The 13,366-nt window shown below is 39.6% G+C and overlaps 2 protein-coding genes across 2 annotated transcripts; one reads left to right on the forward strand and one right to left on the reverse strand.

Moving 5' to 3' along the window:
- Window positions 1–1,958: 1,958 nt before the first annotated feature.
- Window positions 1,959–4,004, reverse strand: LOC122657921 (patatin-like protein 2). Its single transcript, XM_043852718.1, has 7 exons — window positions 3,776–4,004; window positions 3,447–3,655; window positions 3,088–3,352; window positions 2,836–2,982; window positions 2,435–2,719; window positions 2,170–2,345; window positions 1,959–2,041 (listed from the first exon to the last, which is right to left on the reverse strand). Exons 1-7 carry the CDS (start codon window positions 3,926–3,928, stop codon window positions 1,984–1,986), a joined length of 1,293 nt encoding a protein of 430 aa, XP_043708653.1. The 5' UTR covers window positions 3,929–4,004; the 3' UTR covers window positions 1,959–1,983.
- A 2,377-nt stretch (window positions 4,005–6,381) lies between these two features.
- Window positions 6,382–12,037, forward strand: LOC122657918 (beta-glucosidase-like SFR2, chloroplastic). The gene is made up of 10 exons (XM_043852714.1): window positions 6,382–6,602; window positions 7,462–7,816; window positions 8,020–8,158; window positions 8,349–8,515; window positions 9,449–9,670; window positions 10,251–10,422; window positions 10,512–10,745; window positions 10,820–10,969; window positions 11,063–11,192; window positions 11,645–12,037. Exons 1-10 carry the CDS (start codon window positions 6,422–6,424, stop codon window positions 11,839–11,841), a joined length of 1,947 nt encoding a protein of 648 aa, XP_043708649.1. The 5' UTR covers window positions 6,382–6,421; the 3' UTR covers window positions 11,842–12,037.
- The last annotated feature ends 1,329 nt before the right edge of the window (window positions 12,038–13,366 follow it).

The raw sequence follows: 13,366 nt of genomic DNA on the forward strand, positions 1-13,366 counted from the left end.
AAGTTGGCGATGTGGTAGTCATTAAGCCCGTTTAGACCTTATGTTTTATGGTGGAGCTATGTACTTACTGTATAATGCACCAATTATGGTAAAACCTCAACTCTTGTTTGAGGAATAAGCAGCTGAATCAACCATGTGCTCCAATGAAATTGCAGAAAGCAGAATATCCCTGATACGTAAGTTTTGCTATTTTAGCACTTGATTGTAGAGTAGTCAATGGTAGGAGGCACTCTCTGCTTCAAGGGTGCATGGAAATGGCTTTGGTCTTGATTTTGCTACGAACCATCTATTGTTTCTTTGGCATATCTGCCAGAAAATTCAAGAGGAGTGTTAGCATGGGTTAGGGTTGGGGGGAGAGGGTGGGGTTTGGTTTTGTGGGTCTGAATCCTCTGCAGCGCACCAGTGTGTCCAGCATGCACCCCAAGGCCGGCGCCCCGCTGTTCGATGCGCACTGGCCACACTGGCAAGATGGAGAGGATTTTTACACTTGGTTTCGCTGGTAATGCCGGGGACTTTTAATGCAAGTTATGATGAAGTATTTAATTTAAGACTCTTGTTTCTCATTAAAAACAAAGGAGTACATTTTCTGGTATGGGACTTTTGTTGCTCCAAAGGATGACCATTCACCATGTCCAGTCTCTTCAGAAACCATTGGCGTCATTCATCATTCTCATCCTCTGCAGTCCGTCTATGGCATACGTATCTGAAAGCAGGTACGTACCTTTTCTTTAGTTTTTTAAGGACTCATGTTTCTCATAATAAAGAAGGATTGGGCATGGGCAAGGGCAAGGGCAGGGGATGAGCTTGAGGGGGTTGGGGAGGAAGGAAAGTGGGGTGGGGCAGGGTGCCTTTTCTTGCTGTAGAAGACAAAGAAGAGATTATGAGGATCGATTTACATGTATAAAAGAGGGGTACTTTGGCCATTTAAAACATCAGGGAGAAGAGAGGTAAAAGTCTAAATGTAAGGGGAGTATGAGAAAATAAGTTTTAAGGTACGGAATTATCAGTGTAGGGGAGCGATAGTAGTAATCTACCTATATGGAGTCTGATATATTCAGCATTAGATCCGGCCTAGACCATGCTTCTAGTTTGGGTTTGCACGTTGAAGAAGTTTGGTTCTCAAATCCACATGTCACCGATGTTCTTCCATCTCCAACTTCCTCTCCTTGGCCTTGGCATCTTCTTAAAGACCTCTATATACATAATCTAGTTAAGAACATCTCTTTTGACAAAAAAGGGAATAATTTTTGCCTGTTAATAGCTCTAAACTTGGCTAGATATGCTCAAGCTAAGAACACTGTAAATATCTCGCTTATGTAATCCCAATGTCTTTTACCATCAAAAAAACAAAAATTTGCCCCTTCGCTTAACTCTTCCAAAGTGTGCCCCAAAATGTAGAAGCAACCCAATGTCTGTGCATTTTTAAATGGAGATGCTCTTCATCAAAATATCAAAATTTTATGTTCCTTTATTTTCAAAATCTTTGTCAAATGACAAATTGTGTCTAGAGTTTCAAGTTATTTTCATAAAATCTATTGACAGTGCCAATCTTTCTGTAATCATTCATCAAGTTAGCGAAACTAGGAAGGATAAAGTAAGAAATTTTCATATTAGAGCTGATTTGGAAGCAAGCCCGATACATTATAAGTTACAAAAAAATCATTTAAGGTGGCATGGTCATGTTCAACGGGGTCCTTGGATAATGAATACTTAAATACAGAGGAGTGATTGATTCAAATTGAAAGAGCTAATTAAATAAGCCAGGGACAAATGTAAAATGGCTTAGACCTTATATCTTAAGTATGACGTTGAACATGGTTAATTGGAGGGCAAGGGTCCATGTGGTTAATCCCATTTATTTAATTGCGCCTGAACGATTAACAATTGTTCGATTTAGTTCGGTTTTAATTGTCTGGTTCTGGTTTATTGGTTTAGGTTTTCAAATGAACACTTAGGAATTTCATGTGCCTGCCCTGCAATGGATTAGTAGACCGCTGCCCTGTTTCTCCTCCTCCTTTCAATGGACAATCTCTGAGCAAACCTGGATACCATTAAAATGGTCGTTCAGCTTTAATAGTAGGAACCTAGGTGCCTGGGATCAACAATAATGATTGAAGGAAGGACCAGTAGCTTAAGAAAATCACAACAAATTATATTTTGTTTTCTTACTCAATCAGGGCATGTTTGTTAATTCGGCCACCAGGCATCGGTTCTAGCAGACCAGTCTCAGAGTTTGTAATCAAAACAGGTTTGTCAAGAAGATCGTTCGCAAACTTCTCTAGCTTCATAAGGCATTTCAAGCTTGAATCATCTGTTGAGGCTTCATCGGTCTTCAAGGTTTCATCCTGCTTGTCATCAATTAAAATAAAATGGATCAGATTGAAGAAATTGCTATTCAAACTGAGCAAGAGAACTTTGAATCAACACATCTAACCTGAATTCGTAGATAGTTGGATCGGCAATGGTGGCCTTGGAAGATAAATGAGAGGTATATCTGAACCATGTCATCCATGGCAGTGAAGAAAATGTCTAGTAAAGGTGCGGTTCCTTTACTGGTAAACCAATCGAATAAGCCCCAATTGCCCTCTTGTACCTCATACCCATCTCGTTTTGCTGCTCCAGTACCGAGAGATAGAACCAGATATCCTCTGTAGTCGATAGACGAGCTTGGGTCTTGTTCTCCGTTCATCTTTGTTGCTTCACGTATTGCAAGCAATGTCTGAAAATGACCCAGTAACAGAAAGAAGAAGAAACATGCTAAAGTGTTTCCATTGATTTCAGTCAAGAAGGTTGGGAAATTTTGTCAATTATGGGTTTTTAGAAAGAAGGATTTACAGGATTATTGGCAGCGACGCCACCATCTACAAGGTTGTATTTCCTGGAAAAAGCTTCGAAACAATATGGAGGAAGATAATATGGGGCTGCAGATGAGCTGATTACAGCATCCGACAGAAGCACATTCTTAGACACATCTCTTCTCCCCTGCATTTAGACATTTTGTCATGTAACTTCTATTCCTTTTCACCATTGATTTGAAGTTTGTAAAATTTGAGAAAACAAGGAGAAGGGAGATTTGGTGGAGTTGACCTGAGAGGTAGAGAAGAAGATTGGGTTGAGGAATTTGATATCAAAACTTGGGATTAACACAGCTGTTAGAGTGTCTCCCAAGCGGGTTTGGCCAAGCGTTTCTTTGATCATATTATGAAGATACTTGCCATCATATTTGGGTTGAAACACAGCCGTAAATAACCATGCCATGAAAAGCTTGATTGACACATATGTTGTCCCAATGATCTTCTTCCAAATCCCTGTGGATTTCCACTTGGCTTCATCTACCCATGGGAATCTAAGCCTGTTATGAACACAGAGACAGAGGAACCAAGAATATTGGATTCCTAAGGAGTTCAAGATATGAACACAGAGAAAGGAAAACAAGAACAAAATACCCTCCAATGGCATGTTTGGTAGGCCTGGCTTCTTCAGAAAAGATTTTGGGGCATTCTTTGAAGTAGAAGGCTTTGATATCTTTAGCGGCGCAGAGTGGGCGATGGTTCTGGTTTGGTGTAGTAAGCAAGGCTGTGATGAGCCCTCCTGTGCTCGTCCCAGCAATCAAGTCAAAGTAGTCTGCAATCCTTGCTTGCTCCCCATCAAGCTCCTGCATGTTTAGAGGCAGCCAAGACAAAGAACAACCATTTCTTTTCTTCATTTTTTCTAAGCTTGGAATGAGCATTTAACTCATTTTCATGCATTTTGGGTTCAGATTTTTGTTGATTACCTGAAGGCGAGACTCGAGGAAGGCGAGAATGGTTGCTGGAATGATGCCTCTAACTCCTCCTCCATCGATGCTGAGTATAGTGACTAGTTTTTCGTTATTTGGGTTCGTACCTATTCGTCTTGGAACACGACCTCGATCCCCTCCTTCCATCATAGTATTCGAACTCAGAGATTTGGATTTTGGAGAACTGCAGAGAAATTGAATAACAAGGAACTGAAACTCTTTTGATCAAAACCTTACTATTACTAGCTCCAGCTTGACTACATTGCCATGCCAATTACCATCAATTTGTCAAGAATCACAAACTATGTCTCCTTCAACTGGTGAAGAGAATTTTAACTTTTGGTTTTCCTTCCTTGTGAAGTTTGGAACCCAATTCTTGGTTGAAGATGACATCAGCGATGAAAGTTTGGAACCCAATTCTTGGATGAGTGGACTTACTGTAAATAAACTCTGTAAAACTTTCTTTGTAAGCTTATCAAGGTAGTCCAAATATTTTTTTCTTGGTAGAAAGATAGTCAAAATATCAGTAATGCCAATTGCCAATATGCCAATAATCACATACTTTGTCTCCATTTAGAACTGAAGAATGGAGGGATAAATGACCGTCTTACCCCTGTCCGAGTGCCTTGCTGTGTCTTGGCAGAAGGGTTCTGCCTAGTAGCTCTCCAGTAGAGGATCTAAATTGCCTACAACTTGCCCCATCTCCCTCCCTCTTACTAGACACAAACAGGGTTGGATCCCATCAAAACAGGATGTTCGAGCAGGGGATAGGGCGATCATTTCGCCCTTATTTGTATCTGATAGGAGGGTCGTAGGAGAGGAGCCGAATGCAAGTTTTCCTCACCGAGGGTGTAGTCTTCGTTCTTTGTTTCTTTTCAAATCCCAAATTTGTTCTCCACGACCGGTTCGACGTTGATTGAGCTACGCTGATGAGCAAAATTTCACTGACGTTGATTGGTTGATGTATCTTCCGTCATGAATGGAGCACCACATGCTGCCGCCTGCCGCCTGCCTCCTGCCGCCACCTCTTCCATCAAAATCAGAATAGTGGTGACACATGATTTAAGATCGTCTATTTACGTGTAAAATTTCAGCCCAAAGAGAGTTTGTCAAGTAATCAATTTGAGGCTTAAAAATGGAGGACTATAAGATAATGAAAAGTCTAATCGGATGATGAAAAAAAAAAAAAAAAAAAAAGATAATGAAATGCAGTTGATCTAAAGTATTCCAAGATTTTTTTTTTGTTTTTTTTTGGAGTAAGATCCCAAGATCAACAATGCTTTCTTTGGTTTTTCCAATTTAACTCCGGATCCCTTTAACTCCTGGATCTTTATCACCTCCAGATTGCTGACCGGCCCAGTTCCCCTAACAAAGGGGGGTTGAAATGACCTCTCTACCCATGCCCAAACACCCTGCCCGGGTGGGGTCCACCATCCCCCTATTAGAGGAACTGGGGGACTGGGCCGGTCAGCAAACCGGAGGTGATAATTTTCCTTTAACTCCTACCTTAAAAATGGTTTCAAGTAATGGGGAATCTGATTGGGATCGACCTCGGTCAATACCAATCTAGATCGCCTTGAATCAGGCCTGATCAAACGGATTTGCTCTTGATTTTTATTTCTTTTCTACCCTTGAACCGTAGCAGTTGATTGATACAAGATCGACCAAGAATCGGGATCACCCTCGGCTGATATTGATCTGGGTGATTCCACCGATCCGATACCGACACTTTGAATCATGATCACATCTATCACTTACGCTGAACTCTTGATTTTTATTTATTTTTATTATTATTATTATTTTTATAAACAAACTCTTGTGTCTTGATGCTTTATCAAGTCTGTAGATCATGGTTCGTAATCTTGGATTGGATCAGTATCGGTCGAGGCCGATTACGATCGATACTGAGATTAGACCTATATGACAAGGTTTGACTGGATCGTTTCTTGGATCGGCCGATCCGACTAAATATTTTTGTATTTTTTATTTATAAATTTTTCATATTATCTTGATTTGATAGTGACTGATATCAATCGATATTGATCAATCCAATCTGGATAATATCGGCCGATCTGATCCCGAGATCACAACACCTACCAACTCTGGCCGATACATGACTCGATCCATGAAAAAATGATTTTGAGGGTTTTTTGACCGATCCTGACTGATTTGTACCAATCTGATCCTAATCCGAAAAGGTTTCCAGAATGACCAATACCGAGTCCGATACCTGGATTTTGAACCTTGCTATAGATTCACTGGTTCCATGACCCATTAACCTGAAGATTTCATGGATGAACCAAGCCAACCCGAAAGACGAAGGGAAACTTGGTTGAACCCTGAAAGTGAACCTTTCCTTCTTCGTTCTATATTTCCTTTTCAAATCCAAATCTGTTCCCTACGAACCGGTTTGACGTTGATCGAGCTGCGCTGATGAGCTAAGTTCCAAAGACGTTGATAGGTTGATGCATCTTCCGTCATGAATAGAGCACCACATGCTGCTTCCGCCGCCTGCGCCATCACAATGAGAATGTCGGTGACACATGGCTTACTCACGTAGAGCGCGCTATAGCAACAGTATATCCTCTACTCAACAGTGTTCCAATTTCTTCTCTTACTGTCTCTGTTTCCCATACCTATTCCATGGCATTCGTTGCTCTGTTCTTATCGGCCACAAAGCTCGCCGGAATCCTAGTCACAGTCAGTGTAGCCGCAAATGTCTTCTCCTATTCAAGGTACCGGAGAAAGTATCTTCGGCCGTTACAATCACCCATTGACGAATCCTCCGATACGCTTGCAGACTTCAACGTTGATCCCAGCAATGGTAAACTAAACTAAATTTTCAAACCCTAAACATTATTGGACTAGTTTGGGTTGGTGGCCTTTTGTGTTCATTTATGGTTGTTGCTTTTACCCTTTTGACTAGTGTATGTGGAATTCCCACAACTTAAACTCTGAATATGCGTTGTGATTTCATCTCAGTTTGGGACCCTTCTTTATGGAATTGGGGAAGAGAATAATTCAGAATAGACTTTGCAGAACCTGAAAATGATGGAATTTTTTTTGAAGTCCTCCATTCTTCCGGTTTCTTCTGTGCGTTTCGAGTTTGGCTAAGTTTGAGAATAATCGATACTGAACCCAATTGTCGTCTGAAGGTACAGAGCTTGAGTATAAACTGTGAACCGCAGTTTTTTTATGCGAAATCTCGATTGAGATTCTGGTAATACTAAAAACTCAAAAAGAAAATTGTAACTTAGTTTCTGTCACTGGTAGTGAGAATACTAACTTCTCTGTTCTTTATGGAAGAAATTACGAGTATGTATTTCCAAAAGCTTTCTCAGAAGATTCTGATGGCAAAGTAAAAGTACCAAGCTCACCACATTTAAAGAGCCTGGTAACCAGATATTCATTTGAGAGTATTCAGAGCACTGTCGGAGAGTTCGAGAATGAACCCTCAAAATTTGTTTCAAAAGCTTGATCAGATCATGTATCCCATTTGGCTGTTCTTTCCTATCCCTACCCCTACCCTCAAGGTCCCTTGAACTTATAATCTTTCTTTGACAATGATTTTGAGAATTTTTAGGATTTGGTGAAAATTAGAGTTTAAACAAAGGCCTAAACTGTTGTTCATTTTTTACTCTTCAACAGAATTCACAATGTTTGTTTTGTGTAAATCCCTGTAGAGGAGGACAATGAGTTTTTCTTTGGACTGGCAACCGCACCAGCTCATGTTGAAGACAGGCTCGATGATGCTTGGCTTCAGTTTGCAGAGGAGCAACCGTGTGACAATTTGGAGGGGATGCAGAACCCACAACTTGCAGATGCATTAACAGCTTCCTCCACTGGTGACGGCAGCTCTCAGCCAGCTCCGTCATCTTTAAAAGAGCCTGAAAAGGCAAAAAGGAAGAAGAAACCTCTTAAAATATCCATGGAAGCCATGATTAGAGGTTTTCAGAAGTATTCAGATGAGGAGGAAGAACCTGCACCAAGTGCTGAATGCCACCATAATATAGCTGCATGGCACAATGTTCCTCACCCGTAAGCTCAGTTCTTAATTATGAGCTTGTGAATTGGACTCCGTGACGGGGTGTAAGATCAGTTTTCTGTGCCCAAACTTGAAGTTCTAATTCATGACTTTAAGTTTCTTGAAGAGAAAGGATGAACAATAATGTTCTTAAAATAGGTTGGTGATGAAGCCATGAATAAGAAAATGAATGATCTCTTTCTTGAATTGATTTCAGGGAAGATAGACTCAAATTTTGGTCTGAACCTGATATTGAATTGAATCTTGCTAAAGATACTGGCATCCGTGTTTTCCGAATGGGAATAGATTGGACCAGGATTATGCCTGAGGAGCCAGTAAAAGAACTGAAAGAAACAGTAAGTTTGATACCAACTACCCCCCCGCCCCCCTTTTCTTTAATGAAACTATGGGGAAATATATAATATTGGAAGTTCATTCCAATCCTCAATCTGTATCAATTTAGGAATGTTTATTGTCTCATTACCTGATTTGATGAACTATTGGAGATGAATTGAACTGAGCTCTTTTGTATTATGTCTACTATAGGTTAATTTTACAGCACTAGAGCGATATAGATGGATCATACAACGGGTTCGTTCCCATGGAATGAAAGTAATGGTGACTTTGTTCCATCACTCTCTTCCACCATGGGCTGGAGAATATGGAGGGTGGAAGATGGAAAAAACAGTCAAATATTTCATGGATTTTACGAGGTTACGTTATTTTCCATTTCTATTTACTATTCTTTATGTTTGTAGGAAGCAATTTTGTATTTCAGTTGCTTGCGAATGTTTCCAGGCGTATAAAAAAGTTCAGTGAAATGTGTCTAAGCACATGTCCATGCTTATGAATGTACATTTGCCCTTTTTTTTCAGTATATCTTAGACTAAAAAACAATTTGCATGATTTAGAGAGACTACAATTTTGGTCGCAGAAACTCAGATTAACACACTTGAAGTTCTCTTTGAGATTTTCAAAATGTCCAATAGGCATTTCATCTCTTCAAGCAGTTTAGGTTTCATAGAGATCCTTTTTCTCCATGTCAAACGAGCTATTGGACAAGTTGCTGAGAGAATAATAATAAGTTTCTGGTTTTGAAGGAAAGGAATCTATTCATTTCAACCTAGTCATTTAGCATGTGTTTCAATACTAGTTTCTGGTTTTGAAGGCAAGGAATCTATTCAATTTAACCTAGTCGTTTGGCATTTGTTTTCAATAAGCTACGCAGGACTTTCGATTTAAATTTTGACTGAACACTGAGCCAAACTTATCTCTATGTTTTTTTTGTTTTTTTGTTTTTTTTTTTTGGGGGGGGGGGGGCGGGAGGAGGAGAGGGAAGGTGGAATCAAACTTGGACAAAATATATGGCTTTTAGTCCTTGCCTCCCAGGACCTAAAATTTATAGCAGGACAATGAGGAGTCAAGTAATGCTTGCTTTACATTGATTCAATTGAGAAACATAACAAAAGAACGCATATGTTTGTTTCTTGAATTCATTATGCTTTATGCAATTAGATAGGGAAAAAGTAAACTACAGAATTGTCTTACCTTGTTACTTTTTCTTTAAACCATTTGATTTCCTATCGGTTTTCCATGTATTTTTATGAACTCTTCTATGTTATTCTACGGCTCTTTCTCTTTTGCAGGCTTGTCGTTGAAACTGTATCGGATTTAGTGGACTACTGGGTAACATTTAATGAGCCTCATATATTTTGCATATTAACTTATTGTGCTGGGGCTTGGCCTGGTGGTAAGCCTGATATGCTAGAGGCTGCAACTTCTGCTCTACCAACTGGTGTTTTTAAACAAGCCATGCACTGGATGACGATTGCACATAGGGAGGCCTATGACTTTATCCACGGACAAAGGTTCTTCATCTCACAAGCTCTCATATTGGATTTGCCATCAACCCTGGGAAAAAGTTGAAAAATCCATAATCAATGGGAATAAGAGAATTAGTGAATATATAAAAGATGATTTGGTGGAGCAACCTAAGATACCTGTCCTTTAGACAGTAGGGATGGTCTTGGCACATCAATATGCATGTGGTTCACATGAAAAATGTTGAAACTACCAATTGATGGATCGAGCATAAAATGTTTTGTTCCAAAAATCATTCCAAATGATGGCTAGTGACTTCTCAGCAGTAATAAAAAATCCCCCCTCCTCCCCCCCCCCCCCCCCCAAAAAAAAAAGTCTGTCCAAAGGTATGTGATGATATGTATGAATAGACCATCTAATCTCACATATCTTGGCACTTTAGAGCTACAAGGCGAGTCTCCTGCATGGGGTAAGTACTGTTGTTATCTGTACCCATCCTTACAGTCTGCCTAACAAGTAATTGTGCATATCTTCGTAAAATTCTTGCATCAGTTCTGCTATTTACCTCATCAGTTGACTTCCCTGGAGCTATTTATCCTTAAATAAACTAATAAAAACAATTGACAGCCACTCTCCGTCAAAAGCAATTGTTGGGGTAGCACATCATGCTTCATTTATGCGGCCATATGGTCTCTTTGATGTTGCTGCTGTTTCGTTGGCGAGTTCCTTGACCCTTTTCCCATACATCGATAGCATCTGTGACAAGATGGATTTCATAGGGATGAACTACTACGGACAGGTTGTTACTTCTCTTACCTAGAAATAATAACTAAAGGTTCCTGCTTTTGGTTAAAGTGTATTAAGCTTTATATTGTTTTTAATGGTTAGGAAGTGCTGTCTGGAGCTGGAATAAAACTTGTAGAGAATGATGAGTACAGTGAATCTGGTCGTGCGGTCTATCCTGAAGGCTTATTTTGCATGTTGCTTCAGTTCCATGAAAGATATAAACACCTAAAAGTTCCCTTCATCATTACTGAAAATGGTGTTTCTGATGAGACAGACTTGATCCGACAGCCATATATATTAGAGCATTTGCTTGCTGTGTATGCGGCCATGATCATGGTTTGTGTTCCTTCTTGATCTGTATCAGTTCTCCATATGAAATAGTAGGGCATTAAACACGCCTTGTTTTGCAGGGTGTTCCTGTGCTTGGTTACCTGTTCTGGACTATATCAGATAACTGGGAGTGGGCTGATGGATATGGTCCCAAGTTTGGACTTGTCGCAGTTGATCGTGCCAATGGGCTTGCACGTGTTCCACGCCCTTCATACTATTTGTTTTCCAAGGTCAAAACACATCACATGCTTTTTCTGTCAGTGATCTATTTCTATTGTTCTTTGAATATAGCATCAATAATTTGGCTGGCATCTTAATTTCAGGTGGTAACCACAGGTAAAATAACAAGGCAAGATAGGGCACATGCATGGAGTGAACTTCAAAGTGCTGCTAAAGACAAGAAGACACGACCATTTTACCGAGCAGTTAACAAACAAGGGCTAATGTATGCAGGTAAAATCTGGAGCTCAAGTATTCAGTAAGGAAATCTTTTTTTTTTATTTTTCCGAATAAGTAAATCTAAATTTGACTTAGAATATGATTGGAGTTTTAATTTATATCCGATATTAATTATTTCTGTAGATTGTTTTGCCCAGATCTTATTAGCTCAGTGGAAAAACTTGGCAGTGATAACCATAAATTCAGATGTCCCATATAGCATATATGACTGGCCTTGTACTCTTTCCAACAAAAACCTCCTGCAAGTGCACAGATATCTTGATATTTCCTATATTACTTGCACTTCTATCTATTGCACTCAGACAATAGATTCCACCCTATGTGCAACAATTGTCTCCTTCCCTGATATCAAGTGGATAATCTGTAGTTAGGATTGGTAATTCTCGAAACTTCAAATTTAGTTCTGCTTCAAGTATATCATTGGTTTGTTCTTTTCCTTTTACCAGGAGGCCTTGATAAACCCGAATTGAGACCATATATCGTAAGGGATTGGCGATTTGGACACTATGAGATGGATGGTCTACAGGACCCTTTAAGCCGCTTATCAAGATTTGTCTTTCAAGTTTTCTCTCCGAAGAGGAAAATAAAACCTGAATTTGATGATATAGATTTGTTTCTTCAGCCTCTTGAATTACAGCCCTGAATGCTAATTCCCAGCAGTGAAATCTACTACTCATTCTAGGAAATCAAAGCTGGAGAGAAGCTGGATGAACTTGTATCAAATCTTGGGATTGGTTATTGTCTTCAGCTGCTTTTCTCTTCAAGCTTTCAGCAAGGTGCCTGAAACATAGAAATTATTAATCAAGTATTGCATGTATCGGAATATTTTTCATGTATTGTGCTTTTGGACCCAAACTGAAGGTGGAGCCTATCACACGTAGCAGTTCATTGTTAAAAACTACTTTGGTTTTGTTCTCTGTCCTCATTAAATTCTCAGCTTTTCACGCATGCTCAGTATAAGATCCATCCATGGAAAAGGGAATATTCCCATCTACGATTACGTGTCGCATGGGAATTCGTACAGTAGAATTATCCCTACGGTAGTGAACCAGATATATTTTCTTGGGAAAATTACACCCCTCACCTGTACTATGTCCTAATTACACCTCCCCTCTATTTTTAACAATTACATGAACTTCCCCCCCTACAGTTTATACTATGTTACAAAAAGACCCAGACCATTAGTGTCCTTCCGTTAAGTCATTCCGTGCGTAAGGACTAACTACTTTAATCCCTAAATTACCCTTGGGTGCGTGTAACATTACCTTTCTACCCTTATTTTAAAAATGAGGAGAAATGAGTTCAGCCTACCTATTAACACGTTGAACCTCATCAACTTCCTCACTTCAAAAGTCAAATCGCCCGCGATGAAAGTTTAAAAACCACATCTGCCGCCAGCGTAACCCATCTCCCCACCCATTCATTAAAAAAAAAAAAAAAAAAAAAACCCATCTACCCATCCCACCCCTGGTAGGGGCGTCAATTTTGGACCATAATCGGTAACTGGACTAAAATCGTCCTGCTAGGAACTAGAATCGACCCACCCAATAGTTTATTGATCCGAATCTGGTCTTAGTGATAGGTTATTGGTCTGAATCTAATTTGGTCCTCGGAACCATTGGAACCGAAAGAAATGCATACATACATTTGAACTTGTCTTGCACCATTTTTTCTGTTTTAAAATGTTAAAAGATGATCTTTGCTATTTTAATATACAGTTGTTGTCCAGTTGCTATTAGAACATGATCAAAGACTAAGTAAGACACTTGTCCCCTCAAATTTTAGTATTCTACCCCTCTCATATCTGTTGCACATAGAACCATAGAGGACACACACCAATAGATAATGAATTGTTTTTGAAAGATTGTAGCTTGCTTGAGATTTCTAGTTCCAATGAGAAAAATGTTTTACATTTGGCTACTCAATAAGGACATATTTGGACCTGTTTAGGAACCTGAAATGGACCACCCATTAGTTAATAATCCTGGATCTCAAATTTGGAACCGGTGAACTTATTGATCCGGATCTGATCTTGACATCTTAGAACTGAAACCACTAGAAAATCGAACCGATAGCCCAGAACTGAGCCCTAGGTCTTGGTGGATTGTAACAAGGGCCAAAATCCCATGGAAAAATTCTTACTCTATGTTGGTGTGATAGGCTGTTCA

The sequence above is a fragment of the Telopea speciosissima genome, chromosome 4, assembly GCF_018873765.1.
Source record: "Telopea speciosissima isolate NSW1024214 ecotype Mountain lineage chromosome 4, Tspe_v1, whole genome shotgun sequence".
Lineage (NCBI taxonomy): Eukaryota > Viridiplantae > Streptophyta > Magnoliopsida > Proteales > Proteaceae > Telopea > Telopea speciosissima.